Source organism: Poecilia reticulata, unplaced genomic scaffold (genome assembly GCF_000633615.1).
Source record: "Poecilia reticulata strain Guanapo unplaced genomic scaffold, Guppy_female_1.0+MT scaffold_181, whole genome shotgun sequence".
In the NCBI taxonomy this organism is placed as follows: Eukaryota; Metazoa; Chordata; class Actinopteri; order Cyprinodontiformes; family Poeciliidae; genus Poecilia; species Poecilia reticulata.
This window is the reverse complement of record NW_007615018.1, coordinates 808,336-821,955: the sequence shown is the minus strand read 5'-3', so window position 1 is coordinate 821,955 and position 13,620 is coordinate 808,336. Positions and strand designations below refer to the sequence as shown.

General features: G+C 44.2%; 1 protein-coding gene across 1 annotated transcript in view; it reads left to right on the top strand.

Moving 5' to 3' along the window:
- The first annotated feature begins 657 nt into the window (after positions 1 to 657).
- The window catches only part of LOC103460127 (zinc finger protein 629-like), a 22,375-nt gene continuing 9,412 nt past the window's right edge, over positions 658 to 13,620 (top strand). The window contains exons 1-6 of the mRNA XM_017303093.1: positions 658 to 881; positions 2,139 to 2,552; positions 7,338 to 8,600; positions 11,543 to 11,556; positions 11,613 to 11,805; positions 12,745 to 13,562. Coding sequence (XP_017158582.1) covers positions 719 to 881; positions 2,139 to 2,552; positions 7,338 to 8,600; positions 11,543 to 11,556; positions 11,613 to 11,805; positions 12,745 to 13,562 — 2,865 coding nt within the window. The 5' untranslated portion in view covers positions 658 to 718. The remainder of the gene's footprint in view (positions 882 to 2,138; positions 2,553 to 7,337; positions 8,601 to 11,542; positions 11,557 to 11,612; positions 11,806 to 12,744; positions 13,563 to 13,620) is intronic.

Below are 13,620 nucleotides of genomic sequence, written 5' to 3'. Positions count from 1 at the left end.
TGCTAGTCACCTGATTCAGGTGTGTTGAAGCAGAGACGGATGGAAAAGATGCCTGACACTGACCCTCAACCCCTGGAGTTAAAGACCCCTGGACTAAGTCTATTGAGTCTTACTGTATGACAGTGTGACAAATGTTCATAATTTTCAGAAATATAAACGAAAGCCTCTACTGTAGATGTTATCTTTATGATCTACGTTACTGTGATGACACTACAACTGACTGAAGTTCAACATAATTATGCATAAACACTCAAGCACTCAAATTTACCTTGGTTTAGATTCTACAGACAGTCAAATTTGTACTTTACAGAGCAAATGTTGCACTAAAGTAATGCTGGGGCAAGATATATTCCAATAAAGAAACAATGTTCACATATGATCATGTCTATTTGGAAAAAGCACTTTTAGCTCATCTTAGTATAAGAACACCATATTATCCCACCGGTCACAAACCAATCATAAAACACTTTTTCACATATTTTTCCACAATTTTTTAAATTATTGCCCCTTGATTAGTTCAAAGGGCTATCAGTGACATCTTATTTTAATATTTGGGATTAAATGGGTTAAAACTGTCCAGCAGAGCTTTGGCTGTTTTTACAGCTGTGGCCTGCAGTAAGCCTGTGTTGCCGGCGGGGGGCGGTAACGAGACAAACCCTCTGAAACCGGAAGTGAGGCGTCCTTTTGTTGTGCTGCAGTGTGAGCGTTAGCTGTGAACATGTCCGGCATCAGAGAGTTCATCAGCGAGCGGCTGACTGCCGCCGCGGAGGAAATCTTCTCGGTCTTCCAGAGAACCATCGCCCAGTACGAGGAAGAGCTGGACCGCCAGCGCAGACTGCTGGACGGCGGCTGGAGACCGGACTGCGGCTTCCAGAGAGCAGGTCCGGTTCCGCTTCAYCTGACACACCGACACAGAGCCACCCACCGTGGACTGGATGGGTGACAGGCAGGCAAACTACCGAGTAAATAAACATCTGAGCTTAAAAAAAAGACAACACAAATATATATACAGTTTTAATCTGTTATTCAGGTTATTCAACCATAAGATTGGCGAAAAGTGTTTTCTAGAGTTTCAGAAACCTACTAGAAATGTGGACTGTAGACGCTGACATTAGCGTTAGCTGCTACATGTTTAGCACTTAGATGCTACTTTAGCCCTAAAAAGCTTCGCTCATAACGCAACTTGAACACCCCACTCGTCCTTTCCATCGTAAAATCAGATTGTTTTTACAGGCAGAAATGAACTTTAAGTGAGTCAAGAACAGCAGCTGCGTTGTTGTTAGCGGATGTGCACCAGATTTACAGATGTATCAGAAACACGCAAATACAAAGGTTCCGGTTTGAGACTTTTGGATATTAAAAAAATAATGTTGAACATTTTTAACGCATTCAAATTTACGTAATTAATTTAATTAATTATTAATTAAAATGAGTGTGTTAAAGACGCCACCCTGTTATTCATATATTTCTAAAACCAACTGACATTACGAATGCCATACTGTTTTTTTTTCCAGGCTTGTTTTCTGAGGTTATCAGAAGTTTCTATTAATTTTCCAAAATGAGGAAATCACTCACTCGTCTTTCTCTGCATCAAATTAAAAGTGAAAATTCTGATTTTGGATTTTCATAATGAGACAAACACATTTTTATTTTAAATCGCGCTCCATGAGTTTTTCCACAGGCGCAGTTACATTTGCAGGTCCGAACAGATTTCATTGAGCAGCAGCTGGCGTACAAATGGTTAAACATCCCATAATTTCTCTGTAAGTTCAGGCTGGAAGCTGAAACTCCACCTCAGCAGATGCATCATTTTATATAAATAAAGGATTGCTGCTGTTGATTCTTAGTCCAGAAAATGTTCTAATTTAAAAATGTAATTATTTGCATATTTTAATGTATTCAATTGTATTAAAAAGACTTAAGTAGATAAATGACAAACCTGCAGAATGTGCCAATTTTCTTTATCTGATTAATTGTCATAATAATTGGTGGAATAATAAGATAATTGATGGCTGCAGTTGCACTTTGGACCATGAGCTGTTTGTGGTCCTCAGTCTCCACCTGGATGATGGACGGGTGGAGGACGGGTGGCGCCAGCTTCTCTTTCCTCAAGCTGAATGTTTTGTTGTCTTTTCCAGATTTCCCTCGGTGTTCTGTCAGGACGAAGCAGATCCCTGCTGAGCTGCAGCTCCAGAACCAGCAGGACTCCAGTTTGGACCATCCACAGATCAAAGAGGAGCAGGAGGACGTGTGGAGYGCTCCGGGGGACGGACAGCTGGTCCTGAAGCAGGAGCCTGACGTCCTGATGGTGGCGCCGTCGCTCCAGGAGGGAAACCTCAGCGAACCGGAATCAGACCGGATCCAACAGGAGAGACCGGATCGGGACGGAGGATGGACGGACGAATCCGGGCCGGACAGAGACACGGAGCTGAAGGGCAGCCGGGTCAGGACGCTGATGGACAACTGTCCCCTGTTGGAGAGTAAGAGAGACAGAAGAGACGGAAAAACCTCGGAGAACTTGGAAAGTACGACTCACTACAGAATCCACACAGGTGAGAACCTGAATCCATCATCTCTAATAACTCATCCAATACTGCAAAATACGAAGCTTTAAATTCATGAAATGCGTCAAAACTGAGATTTCCCACGATACTGAACGCATCAACCAACTGCCTGAGCTTTGATGCAGATTTTCTAGTTGAATAAAAACCAGAGAAATGTTGAGGAAAGTTTGGATCATTTTCAAATTCCTACATTTCCAGTTGGATTCAAAACTGGACTTTTCATTTCTGATGTTTACCGCAGAGTTATTGCCACCTGCTGGTCACATGAAGGTAGTTCAGTGATTTTCCCATTTTGATACATCTGGGGAGGATTTCTGGTCTAACAAATGAAAAATATTAAAATGACAAAAACCTTGAAGAGTTGAAAACTATTAGATACATAAACAAAGCAAACAGTTGACCAATCAGATTCTTTGATCCAAAGCTGCTGGAACTGAAAATGTTCTCAGTCCAGATTTAAAGGAACCAGCGGTTCTGTTCTGCATTCGCTTCGCCCTGCAGCATCATGTGAGACGGGCTTCATTATATTACATTATTTAGGATGCCAGTTTCACAAGGACGTTGCATTTAAGCCTCTCTCTCTGCACCATGGGATACTTTCTGTGTAGAACTTCGACCCATTGGCCTCATGAATAGTCACCACTCTAGTGGTTTCCTGACCGTTTACACTCATTTCAGTGAAAACAAGATTAAAATGCTTCTATAGCAACTCCCATCAAAAATAATGGGCACAAACACTAGTTTCATGTTTGAACCTGGTGTGGTTACAGCTTTTGCTTCATAAGACTCACATTCAACAATATTCTGCATTAGAAGCAAAGTACGATGTTGATGGAGATGATTTACTCATTTGAGGACATCAAGACCATATTTCATTATTTATTATGCCATAAACATGTAAATACTTACAAGAGTTTACAAATAAACAGTGGTGGTCACCGCTAACTAAAACATTAGTCCTGCTAAAGCACTAACCACAAACATTAGATTTGTTCAGTCTAAAGAACTATATCAACACAGTATTCACTGAAAGCTAATGCTAAAGCGCTGCATTCAGTCATGTTGACACCCACCATATGTCAATAACACGTTACATCGTTGTATATCATCCTTAGCAGGATCAACTCTGTCATTACACACCATCTGCACTTTAAATGAAAACATTTATACAGCTAAATGTTTTCACATTTAGCAAAAACGCTAAAGTGCTAAACTGAAAATTAGCTTCGCTATTAGTGGATTAGCCTAAATGTGCTCACCACTCAAACATTTATTGTAAGAGGCCTTTGCTCACACATTTTGGTTTGATAGGTCTGAAAATATTAAAACCGTTCACAATCATAAATAGTTCATCAGGTGGTATGTTTGTCTAACCAACTAATCATCTAACCAGCTATGTCATTTATTAGCCGCTTTTCTGTGGTATAGATTTTGATTTGAATTTGGGGTTGATCTTATCATTTCAGAGAAACTTGCATTGTCAAAAGCAGAACAACTGCTAATGGCCATGGTAGACAACTCTGAGGTTGAAGATTTATCAGATGGAGAAGACAACAATCCAGTTGTTGATGAAAATGTTCTTGATTTTGGCCTCTTACCTGTCGAACAACTGTCTGATGATTCCGAAGATGATTATTCGCCAGAAGACGATTCAGATGATGATTCACTGCCTGAAGCAGAAGAAGACGATCACTACGGCAGTGAAGATGGTGACGGCGAGAACAGGAGCGACCTACGACATCCACAAGCAAGCAAAGAAGAGCGTGGGGAGCCAGAACCCAAACGCAGCAGAGATCCTGCTGAACATGGCGATCGCTGGAACTTTGCTCCTTTCACCCCAAACCTAATACCGTTTCAGGGTGACGATGACGACCTGAAAGACGTGCGAGCCGATTGGCAGCCACAGGAATACGTGGAGCAGTATATAGACGCTGATCTGATGAGACTTCTCTCCCACTGCACAAACGCCACATCACTGGCGAAGACAGGAAGATCTCTCAATACTTCTGTTGATGAGATCTATCACTTTTTTGGGGCAGCTATTTTGATGTCTTGCGTTCATTATCCAAAAACACAGATGGTCTGGTCAAATGCTTTGGGAATCCCTGCCATCAGTGATGTAATGTCACGTGACCGGTTCTTCAAACTGAGCAGCAATCTCAAAGTTGTTGTTGACGATAACATTCCAGGAGACGAGAGACAAATCGACAAGTTGTGGAAGGTTAGACCTTTCCTGAACCGCTTACTTGAAGGCTGCCGTCTTCAGGCTCGACCAGAGTGTGTCTCGATAAAAGAGCGGATGATCCCGTTCACTGGAGCCTGCCCATTCCCACAGGATGTGCCACTAAAGGACAATCCAGTTGGCATAAAGAACTTTGTTCTGGCATCGGTAGATGGAATCGTCCTGGACTTTGAAATCTACCAAGGTGCAGAGATGCTGAGCTCACAAGTTGAGGACTCAGCAGGTTTGGGATTAGGAACTTTGGTGATCAAACGTTTGTCTGAAACTTTGCCTGCTGGTACTAAACTGTATTGTGATCGATTCTTCATGAGCGTGCCAGCTGTGGATCACATGCTGAGGAAGCGAGTGTACCTGACTGGCACAGTGATGAAGAACCGGGTCCCTAAAGCAATGAGGAAGCTGCCGAGTGACCGAACCCTTAAACAGCAAGGAGGAGGTGCTTCTGCAACAGTTACAAGGACAGACGGGGAGCTTTGTGTTGTCAAGTGGTATGACGATAAGCCAGTTGTCCTGCTCTCTGCTGCTCATGCAGAAGAGCCTAAAGACACCTGCCAGCAATGGTCAAAGAAGGACAGAAAATATGTGACTGTTATCCAGCCAAGCATTGTACGAGAGTACAATACCAATATGGGCGGAGTTGACCTGTCGGACAGGATGAGGAGCCGCTACAGAATGAGCATCCGCACTAAGAAGTGGACGATCCGCATGCTGATGCACTTCACCGATCTGGCTCTTCTTAACAGCTGGCTGCTGTACCGCCAAGACATCCAGGAAAACAAGAACCCAACAAAGGCTAACATGAAGTTTCTGGAGTTTCGCATGGTGGTGGCTCAGGTATTCCTCACCAAGCACGACATCCTAGAGGCTCACATTTCATCTGCACAGGGACAGAATGCACATCCTCCACAGTCCAGGAAAAGAACGCGGATCACCCCTGTCCCACACCTCTCTCTTCGAACTTGTTCTGCTGCTCATCTCCCAGAGGTGATGAACCTGAAGAACTCGATGCGCTGCAGAGGCCGGGGCTGCTCCGGGAAATCCCGGGTGCGGTGCATTAAGTGCAAAGTGTTCCTCTGCTTGCAGAGTGAACGCAACTGCTTTGCAGCATTTCACATGGGCCTGTAGGCTGGTTCAGGAAGGCCACACTGCCTGCTGCAGAAGTTTTGGCACTTTTGTTGACTTTGACTTTGAAAGTTTCCCAAAGGGCCAGTATGGCGGTTCTGGATATGCAGACTGCTTGTGGCAGAAGTTTTCTGCTACTTCAGTTGTTGGGTAGCCATTCTAGTTGCCTTAAAAACATCCTTTGTTTTATACTGTAATGTTTTAAATAAACGTGTTTTGTACGTTTTTAGATAATTGTGTCTGTAGGGGAGACCGACCCGGAGTCGTCATTCAGGGATGAATCCCTCCTGGGTGGCAGTAATTGTTGTTATGCTCAGGACAAGAGAAAGAACTGTTGCCAACTTGATGACTTGCTATATTTAGTAGCTTTTCAGACCTTTGCTAGCTAAATATTTAGTTCTACATTAAATATTTCCCCCCATGTTAAAAAAAGCAAAATACAAAGCTGATATTTTATAAACAAATGAACCTTTTTTGTCAGGCCAGATAACTGAATTTCTTGCTGTTCATGTTTAACTGTGTAACTTTACAAACGCCACCCCAAGGCTACGTTCATATGGAGGACCAAAACTGAAACTTTTATTTCTTATTATGTCAGTTTTGGTCCTCCATACGTTCATGCTCTGTACGAGGGATAGTTGCAAAGTCAACGACACACTTCAGGCTGTTGTTCACTGTCGCCCCCTGCTGGTTCAGGAGAAGTGAAGTCGATGACTTGATGCTCTGCTGTGTTTCCTTAGAAACTTTTACAACTCATTTAAATAATAAAGTGAACTTAATGCACGGTTTGATAACCAGGATCAGCTGGAGCTGATAGATTAGAATATTTTTGACTGTAAAATGCTTTGAAACAGCATGTTGTGAATTGGTGTTAAAGAAATAAACTATTCTGATAAATTGAAGTGGATGAAAGTCAAATTCTTGATATAGTCAATCAGTCCAACACTGCCACTCCTTTGACTCGAACACTGGGAAAATACAAGCCAGTTAGCATGGCTAAACATGGAGGAGGATTGTTTTGGAGACGTTAATTTATGATTAAACCATCTCTGGAGGTCAAGCGACTGTTTTAATAACGGAGGACAGAAACCTGCAAAAACGGCTTCTGGCCTGAAGAACTTTATGCTCACAAACGATGACCGAGMKCTCCTTACTGTGTCTGTTGCCATTAGATAAGCTGTCAACTGTTCTTCATCCTTTAAACATTCAGAGGTTTTAGCTGTGATAATAAATGTTCTCTAAGTTTACATATGTGCCAAAGGACCTAAGGGGGCGCTATATGTACATTTTCATCATTATATACTTTTCTGTAACTACATTGTATCTGTGAGCTGCAAACCTTAATAGCGTAAAAATTTGTGCACAGCAGCAGAATTATCATTGAACTGAACATTTTGTTTCTCCTCCAGACTTTCCAAAGCATTTTCTCTGGAAGGAGGCAAATATTCCCGTTGGCCAGGCGGGAAACTCCAGTCTGGACCGGGAGCAACCAGAAGCTCCTGAGATTAAAGAGGAGCAGGAAGACGTCTGCGTTCGTGATGAAGCTGAACTGGTGGTGAAGCAGGAGGTCGATAGCTTCCTAGTGACATCTGACTATGAGGAAACTGACCACAGTGAGTCAGAACCACACCAGAACGCCTCCCATGCAGCTGAGAGGCAGGATCAGGAAGGAAACTGGGACAAAGACTCGGGATCCAGCCAGAATCGGACGAGTCAAAGTAATGCAGCAGACGATCTCCCTCCATTCGATAGTGTCTGTAATTCTGACTCTGGTAATAAATCGAAAAAATGTTCTGTCTGTGGGAAAACCTTCAGCAGCAACTTCAAAATGCGGAAACATTACAGAGTCCACACGGGAGAGAAACCATATTCCTGTAAGATCTGCAGGAAAGCTTTCCGGGAGAGCAAGTACCTGTCGGTCCACATGAGAACTCACACTGGGGAGAAGCCATATTCATGTGAAACTTGTGGGAAAAGCTTCAGTCAGAACAGCCATTTGAGTTCCCACAAGAGAACCCACACGGGGGAGAAGCCGCACCCCTGCAGCACCTGCGGGAGGAGGTTCGCCGAAGCATCGGCGCTCAGAAACCACATGCTCACCCACACCGGAGAAAAACCCTTTTCCTGCCATATTTGTGGGAAAATCCTACGGTACAGCAGCAGCTTGTCGGCTCACATGAAGATCCACACGGGAGAGAAGCCGTTTGTGTGCAAGACCTGCGGGAAATGCTTCAGCCACAACAGCAGCCTGATTTCCCACATGAGGATCCACACTGGAGAGAAGTCATACCAGTGCACGACATGCGGCCGCTGCTTCAGCCACAGCACTACGCTGCTGCGCCACACCCGCAGCCACACCGGGGAGCGCCCGTACTCCTGCGCCACCTGTGGGAAGTGTTTCAACAGCAGCAGCCACCTGAGCGTCCACATGACCACCCACACCCGGGAGAAACTGTACTCCTGCACTATGTGCAGCAAGCGCTTCAGCCACGGTAGCAACCTGGTGCGCCACATGAGGACGCACACCGGCGAGCGGCCCTACTCCTGCCAGGCCTGCAGCAAGTGCTTCAAAAGCAGCACTCACCTGTCGCGACACATGAAGACTCACAGGAAGGGTCACAGTCCGGAGGTGGAGATAGTCCTGGAGGACGGCGGCTCTCCGGCCGCTCAGAGCTAGCGCTGCGCGGTCCGACTGAACATGTTCATTCTGCCACAGCCAATCAGAAAGCTTTAGAGCCAGAACTCTGGTTGTTTAGTGTGAGCCGGTAATTTCTGACAACATAACAGGAAACAACAAAAAGACTTTCAAGTCCATCAGAAATCATGAAGTTTTTAAGGGAAAAGAAGTAAAAATGTTTTTATCCATCCATTTTCTTAACACCCTCAGTGTGGTCAGGAGGGTTGAAACAAAACCACACACACACACACACACACACACACACTCACACGTAGGGAGAATTTGGACAGACTAATTAACCTGACAGTCATGTTTTTGGACTGTGGGAGGAAACCGGAGTACCTGGAGAAAACCCACCATGCACAGGGAGAACATGGAGACTCCATGCAGAAAGACCGGGAATCGAACCCAGAACCTTCTTGCTGCAAGGCAACAGCTCTACCCACTGCTCCACTGTGCAGCCCCAAAAGGTTTTTATTTGTATGGAAAACTAAAGCGTGCTGTTGTTTCTGAAAGCGTTTCGATCTCATTTACTGCTGAAAAAGTTTGATCTCTGAGATGAAGCTGAAGTTCATTTTTCAAAATTCCAAAAATAAAAACCATTTTTTAAATTTAAATATTTAATTTACTTAATTTGCACATTTTTATTGTTTAGCTCTTTTATTTATTTTTCAAATGTTGGAAAATGTAAAGTATTTTAGTTTAGTTTTTGGATATTTTATTGTTTTAAGATCTAACGTGTTCTGTTTTTTTTATGCCTCGGTCAGAGCGTCTTCCTCGTCGTGTTGCCTTCAGGAATCGTGGGAACTTTATACACTATTTAGACTGTTTATGTTACAGATGGATCTTCACTGAACAATCAGGAGATAAAAGGAACTTTATTTATCCCAGAATTGGGAAATTATTGGCATGACACACAGGAAACAGACGTTATGCTCAACATAAGATAAAAGTAAAATGTAAATTTCAGTATACTGAAGTAGAAAAATATGATGTAAAAATGTTTCCAAATCCTGACCGCCTGTTTGGTCACTTCCATAAACGTCGTCTGTCCGTCTGATGGAAACATCTGGAAGGTTGTTTTATTTTGAAGACCACTAACGTCTGAGGACAACTTCCTGAAGGAAATGACATCACCTGGAGGGCATTTCCTGCTCAGACTCGGTTTGTGTCAGTTTGTGTTGTGTATATAAAATAGCAGCTTGTATATCTTCATAAATTCTTTGTTTTAAACTTTATGGCTGATGTTGTCCACTTCTATTTAAGGCCGTTGGGTCGGATGTGATGAGGTTCATGTTAAGCTCTTCCTGAACTGGTTCTGATGAGACCGGATGAAAATCTGATGAAAATAAAATAAAAATCCTCAACTGTGGAATCTGCTGACGTTTGTCGCCTGTTTTCTGCCAAATGATCCAAATCCTGACCGCCGGTTTTCATCACCAATAAATATCAGATGTTTTTATGACTATAAGATCCAAGTGGAACCGATTCAAGTGGAACCGATTCAAGTGGAACCGATCCAAAAGGCTCCAAATAAAAACTGCTCATCTAAATGGTGTTGCTTTTTCTGTGAAATATGAAACTGTTGGAACAAAATTCTGAATCGTCGTCGCCCGTCCTCCTGGGTTTCAAAAGTTGCACAGTTAAAAATGAATAGCAATTTTCACCATCTGGTTCATTTATAAATATCAGTTTCAATGTAAATATTTGGCTTCAAACTAAATAAATAAGTAAATATTTACCTCTGGCCTTGCAGCAAGAAGGTTCTGGGTTCGATTCCCGGTCTTTCTGCATGGAGTCTCCATGTTCTCCCTGTGCATGGTGGGTTTTCTCCAGGTACTCCAGTTTCCTCCCACAGTCCAGAAACATGACTGTCAGGTTAATTGGCCTCTACAAATTGTCCCTAGGTGTGTGTGTGTGTGTGTGTGTGTGTGTGTGTGTGTGTTGCCCTGCGACAGACTGGTGACCTGTCCAGGTGACCCCGCCTCTCGCCCAGAACGTTAGCTGGAGAGGCAGCAGCTCCTCCTGACCCACTGAGGGACCAGGAGCTAGAAAATGGATGGATGAATATTTACCTCTGAGCTAAATATTTAGTTTGCTAACTAAAAGGTTTGAGGCTTCAAACTAATTATTTAGCAGTTAAATATTTAGTTACCAAGCTAAAAAATTCAGTGACATGTAGTTTCTGTCTGTTTGTTGGTTCTCCTGATTAAATATTCATAAACAATGTTAATCCTGGACAGATTGATGGTAAGTATAATTTAACACAGATTAGGAATTGGTCCTTTTTAAGACACTTGGATATATTGTTTTGTGTGACCAGTTTGAGTCTCACAATATAAAAAAGGGTTTGGATCAGGGATGGCAGTCCTGGTCCTGGAGGGCCGGGAGGACAGGGAGCTCTTAACGTCTCCCTGTCCAACAGCTGGATCTCCTCCAGGTTCTCCAGAATCCTGCTAACAACCTCATTATTTGACTCGGGTGTGTTGAAGTAGAGACGCATCTAAAGTTACAGGAGGCCCTGCAGGCCTGGAGCTGCCCTCCCTGGTTTAGATGCATATAACGTAAGAGACTCACGTATGTTCCAGTGTGCCGATTTAAAAACTTTCTAAGCTACTTAGCATAATTTTAAAGGTTACATTTGGATCCAAAGTCACACCTGCAAAGACAAATTTATCCTTATTTCATTTTCTTCACATATGAAATATTGAATGAGTTATTTTCCACCTATTTGGGGAAAAATAGCAACCGTCTTTCCTGCATTTAATGTAAGACTAGAACTCTACATAATATCAGTAAAAGTCTTCAGTGAATGACGGAGGTGTCCAGATTTACAGCACAGTGAAAAATTAATGGCATTTTGGATATTTAATCTGACATTAGAGAAAAATAATTACTCTGCTCTGACTGAGCTGTAAGACCTGGTGCTTCCGCTAGAGGCGCTGCAGCAGGTCTGGACTGGGCACCGGAAGTGAACCCAGAGCTAACACAAAGCGCTATCGGCTAGTTAGCTGTGACCATGTCCGGCATGTCTTCAGCCCAGCATCTCAGAGAGTTCATCAGCCAGCGGCTGACTGCCGCCGCGGAGGAAATCTTCTCGGTCTTCCAGAGAACCATCGCCCAGTACGAGGAAGAGCTGGACCGCCAGCGCAGACTGCTGGACGGCGCCTGGAGACCGGAGGTTCGGCTGGACCGGACAGGTGAGGACGAACCTGTTGCTTAGACCCGTTTTAAGATGATCCACAGCAGAACCAGAGCAGGTGGGGTTCGGTTCGGTTCGGTTCGGTTCGGTTCGGTTCGGACATGTCCTGCTTGTTCATGTGACTCTGAGAGATAAAACCAGAGTTGGATGAAGCAACAAACATCCAGTTAATTCTATTTATACTGCAGAAAGAGTGAAAACGTATCCAGTAAAAGAAAAAAGCTAATTAAGTTATAAGTAACTGAGCGGACTATGATCTAATATTGAGAAATTAGGTTATTTCCTCATGGTGTCTTTAAGGAGGGACCAGAGGGGGCTGCGGCCCACTGCTCGTCTTTTATTTATTTATTCATTTATTTCATTTAGTTTAAAATGAAAATGTAAAATAACAAAGGAATGAAGGAATAGTTTAAGGAAAAACATATTTTATTGTTTACTACACTGTAAACAACCAGCATCCATGCAGACACATCGACACACACAAAACAGGCAGTGTGTATTTGTGATGATAAAATATGAATCAAACTGAAGTAGGTTTTCAGTTTGACTGAAACTAGTCTTAAAAGTAAATATAACTAGTTAAAATGGAGGAGATAAAGCCATAGGCGTAGGAACTGGGGGGCAGAAGGGGGGCGTTTCCCCTCAATGATAAAACCATAATCGGTCTAATTTTCTGCTTCTGAGTCGACCTCATAATTAAAACTCTCTAAATGCCGCCTGTGAAACATTTTACTCATTTTCTAACAATTCAAAATGTTTGGATTTGTTTTTGCAGCTTGGATGAAGTTCAGGTCAAACATGGACAGAATTTTTCTTTCTGTCAACAAGATCTGACAAAATAACTCGGAAGAGTTTTTTTATTTCTGTTGTTTTGCTTTTCCAGATAAAATTAAAGTATTTTCATTTTTCGTTGTCTTTGTTTTGTTTCTCCCTGCAGAACTTCCTGTTCAGTTCCTGAGGAAGGAGAAAGAGGAAGTTCCTGCTGACCAGCAGCTCTGGAAGTCCAGTCCAGACCGGGAGGAACCAGAACCTTCCCGGGTCAAAGAGGAAGATGASGCTCTCTGCTTCGTCCGTGATGAAGAGCCGCCGGTTCTGAAGCCGGACGCTGATATCACCATGGTAACGTCTGAACCAGAACCCAGCAGGGACCGGAGCGTGTCCGAGTCGGAGACCCGAGAACCGGCGGGAAGCTGGAGTGACGACTCGGACTCGGCCAGAGATCGGACCGGGTTCTGGAGCAGCCAGCAGGAAGGTCAAGAACCAGACGCTCTGACTCCAAACAGTGGCCTGCTCGGTGCTGCTGCCGCCGGGGTCAGAGGTCAGGACGGAACCTGGCTCCAGAAGGAGCTGGAGYCGAAGAGGAGACGGGTCAGGAAGAGGATCAGCGGTTCTGGCCTGGTTCCCGGTGGACTGGGGCTGCGGCCMGTTTCCTGTGACGTCTGCGGGAAAGCYTTCAGGTGCAACTCGGAGATGCGGGTCCACTTGCGCGTTCACACGGGCGAGAAACCTTTCTCCTGCGACGTCTGCCAGAAGACGTTCAGCTTCAAGGTCAACCTGTCCGTCCACATGCGGACGCACACGGGAGAGAAACCGTACGCCTGCCAGTTCTGTGAGAAACGCTTCTCGGATCACTCATCGCTCCGGAAGCACACCAACGTTCACACAGGAGAGAGGCCGTACTCCTGCGCCGTCTGCGGAAAACGCTTCAGCCGCAGCAGCCACATGTGGCGGCACGTCAGGGTCCACGCCGGAGAGGCTCCGCCCACCTGAGGCTCCGCCCACCCGAGGGACAGCTGCAGGTGCAGGCCTGACC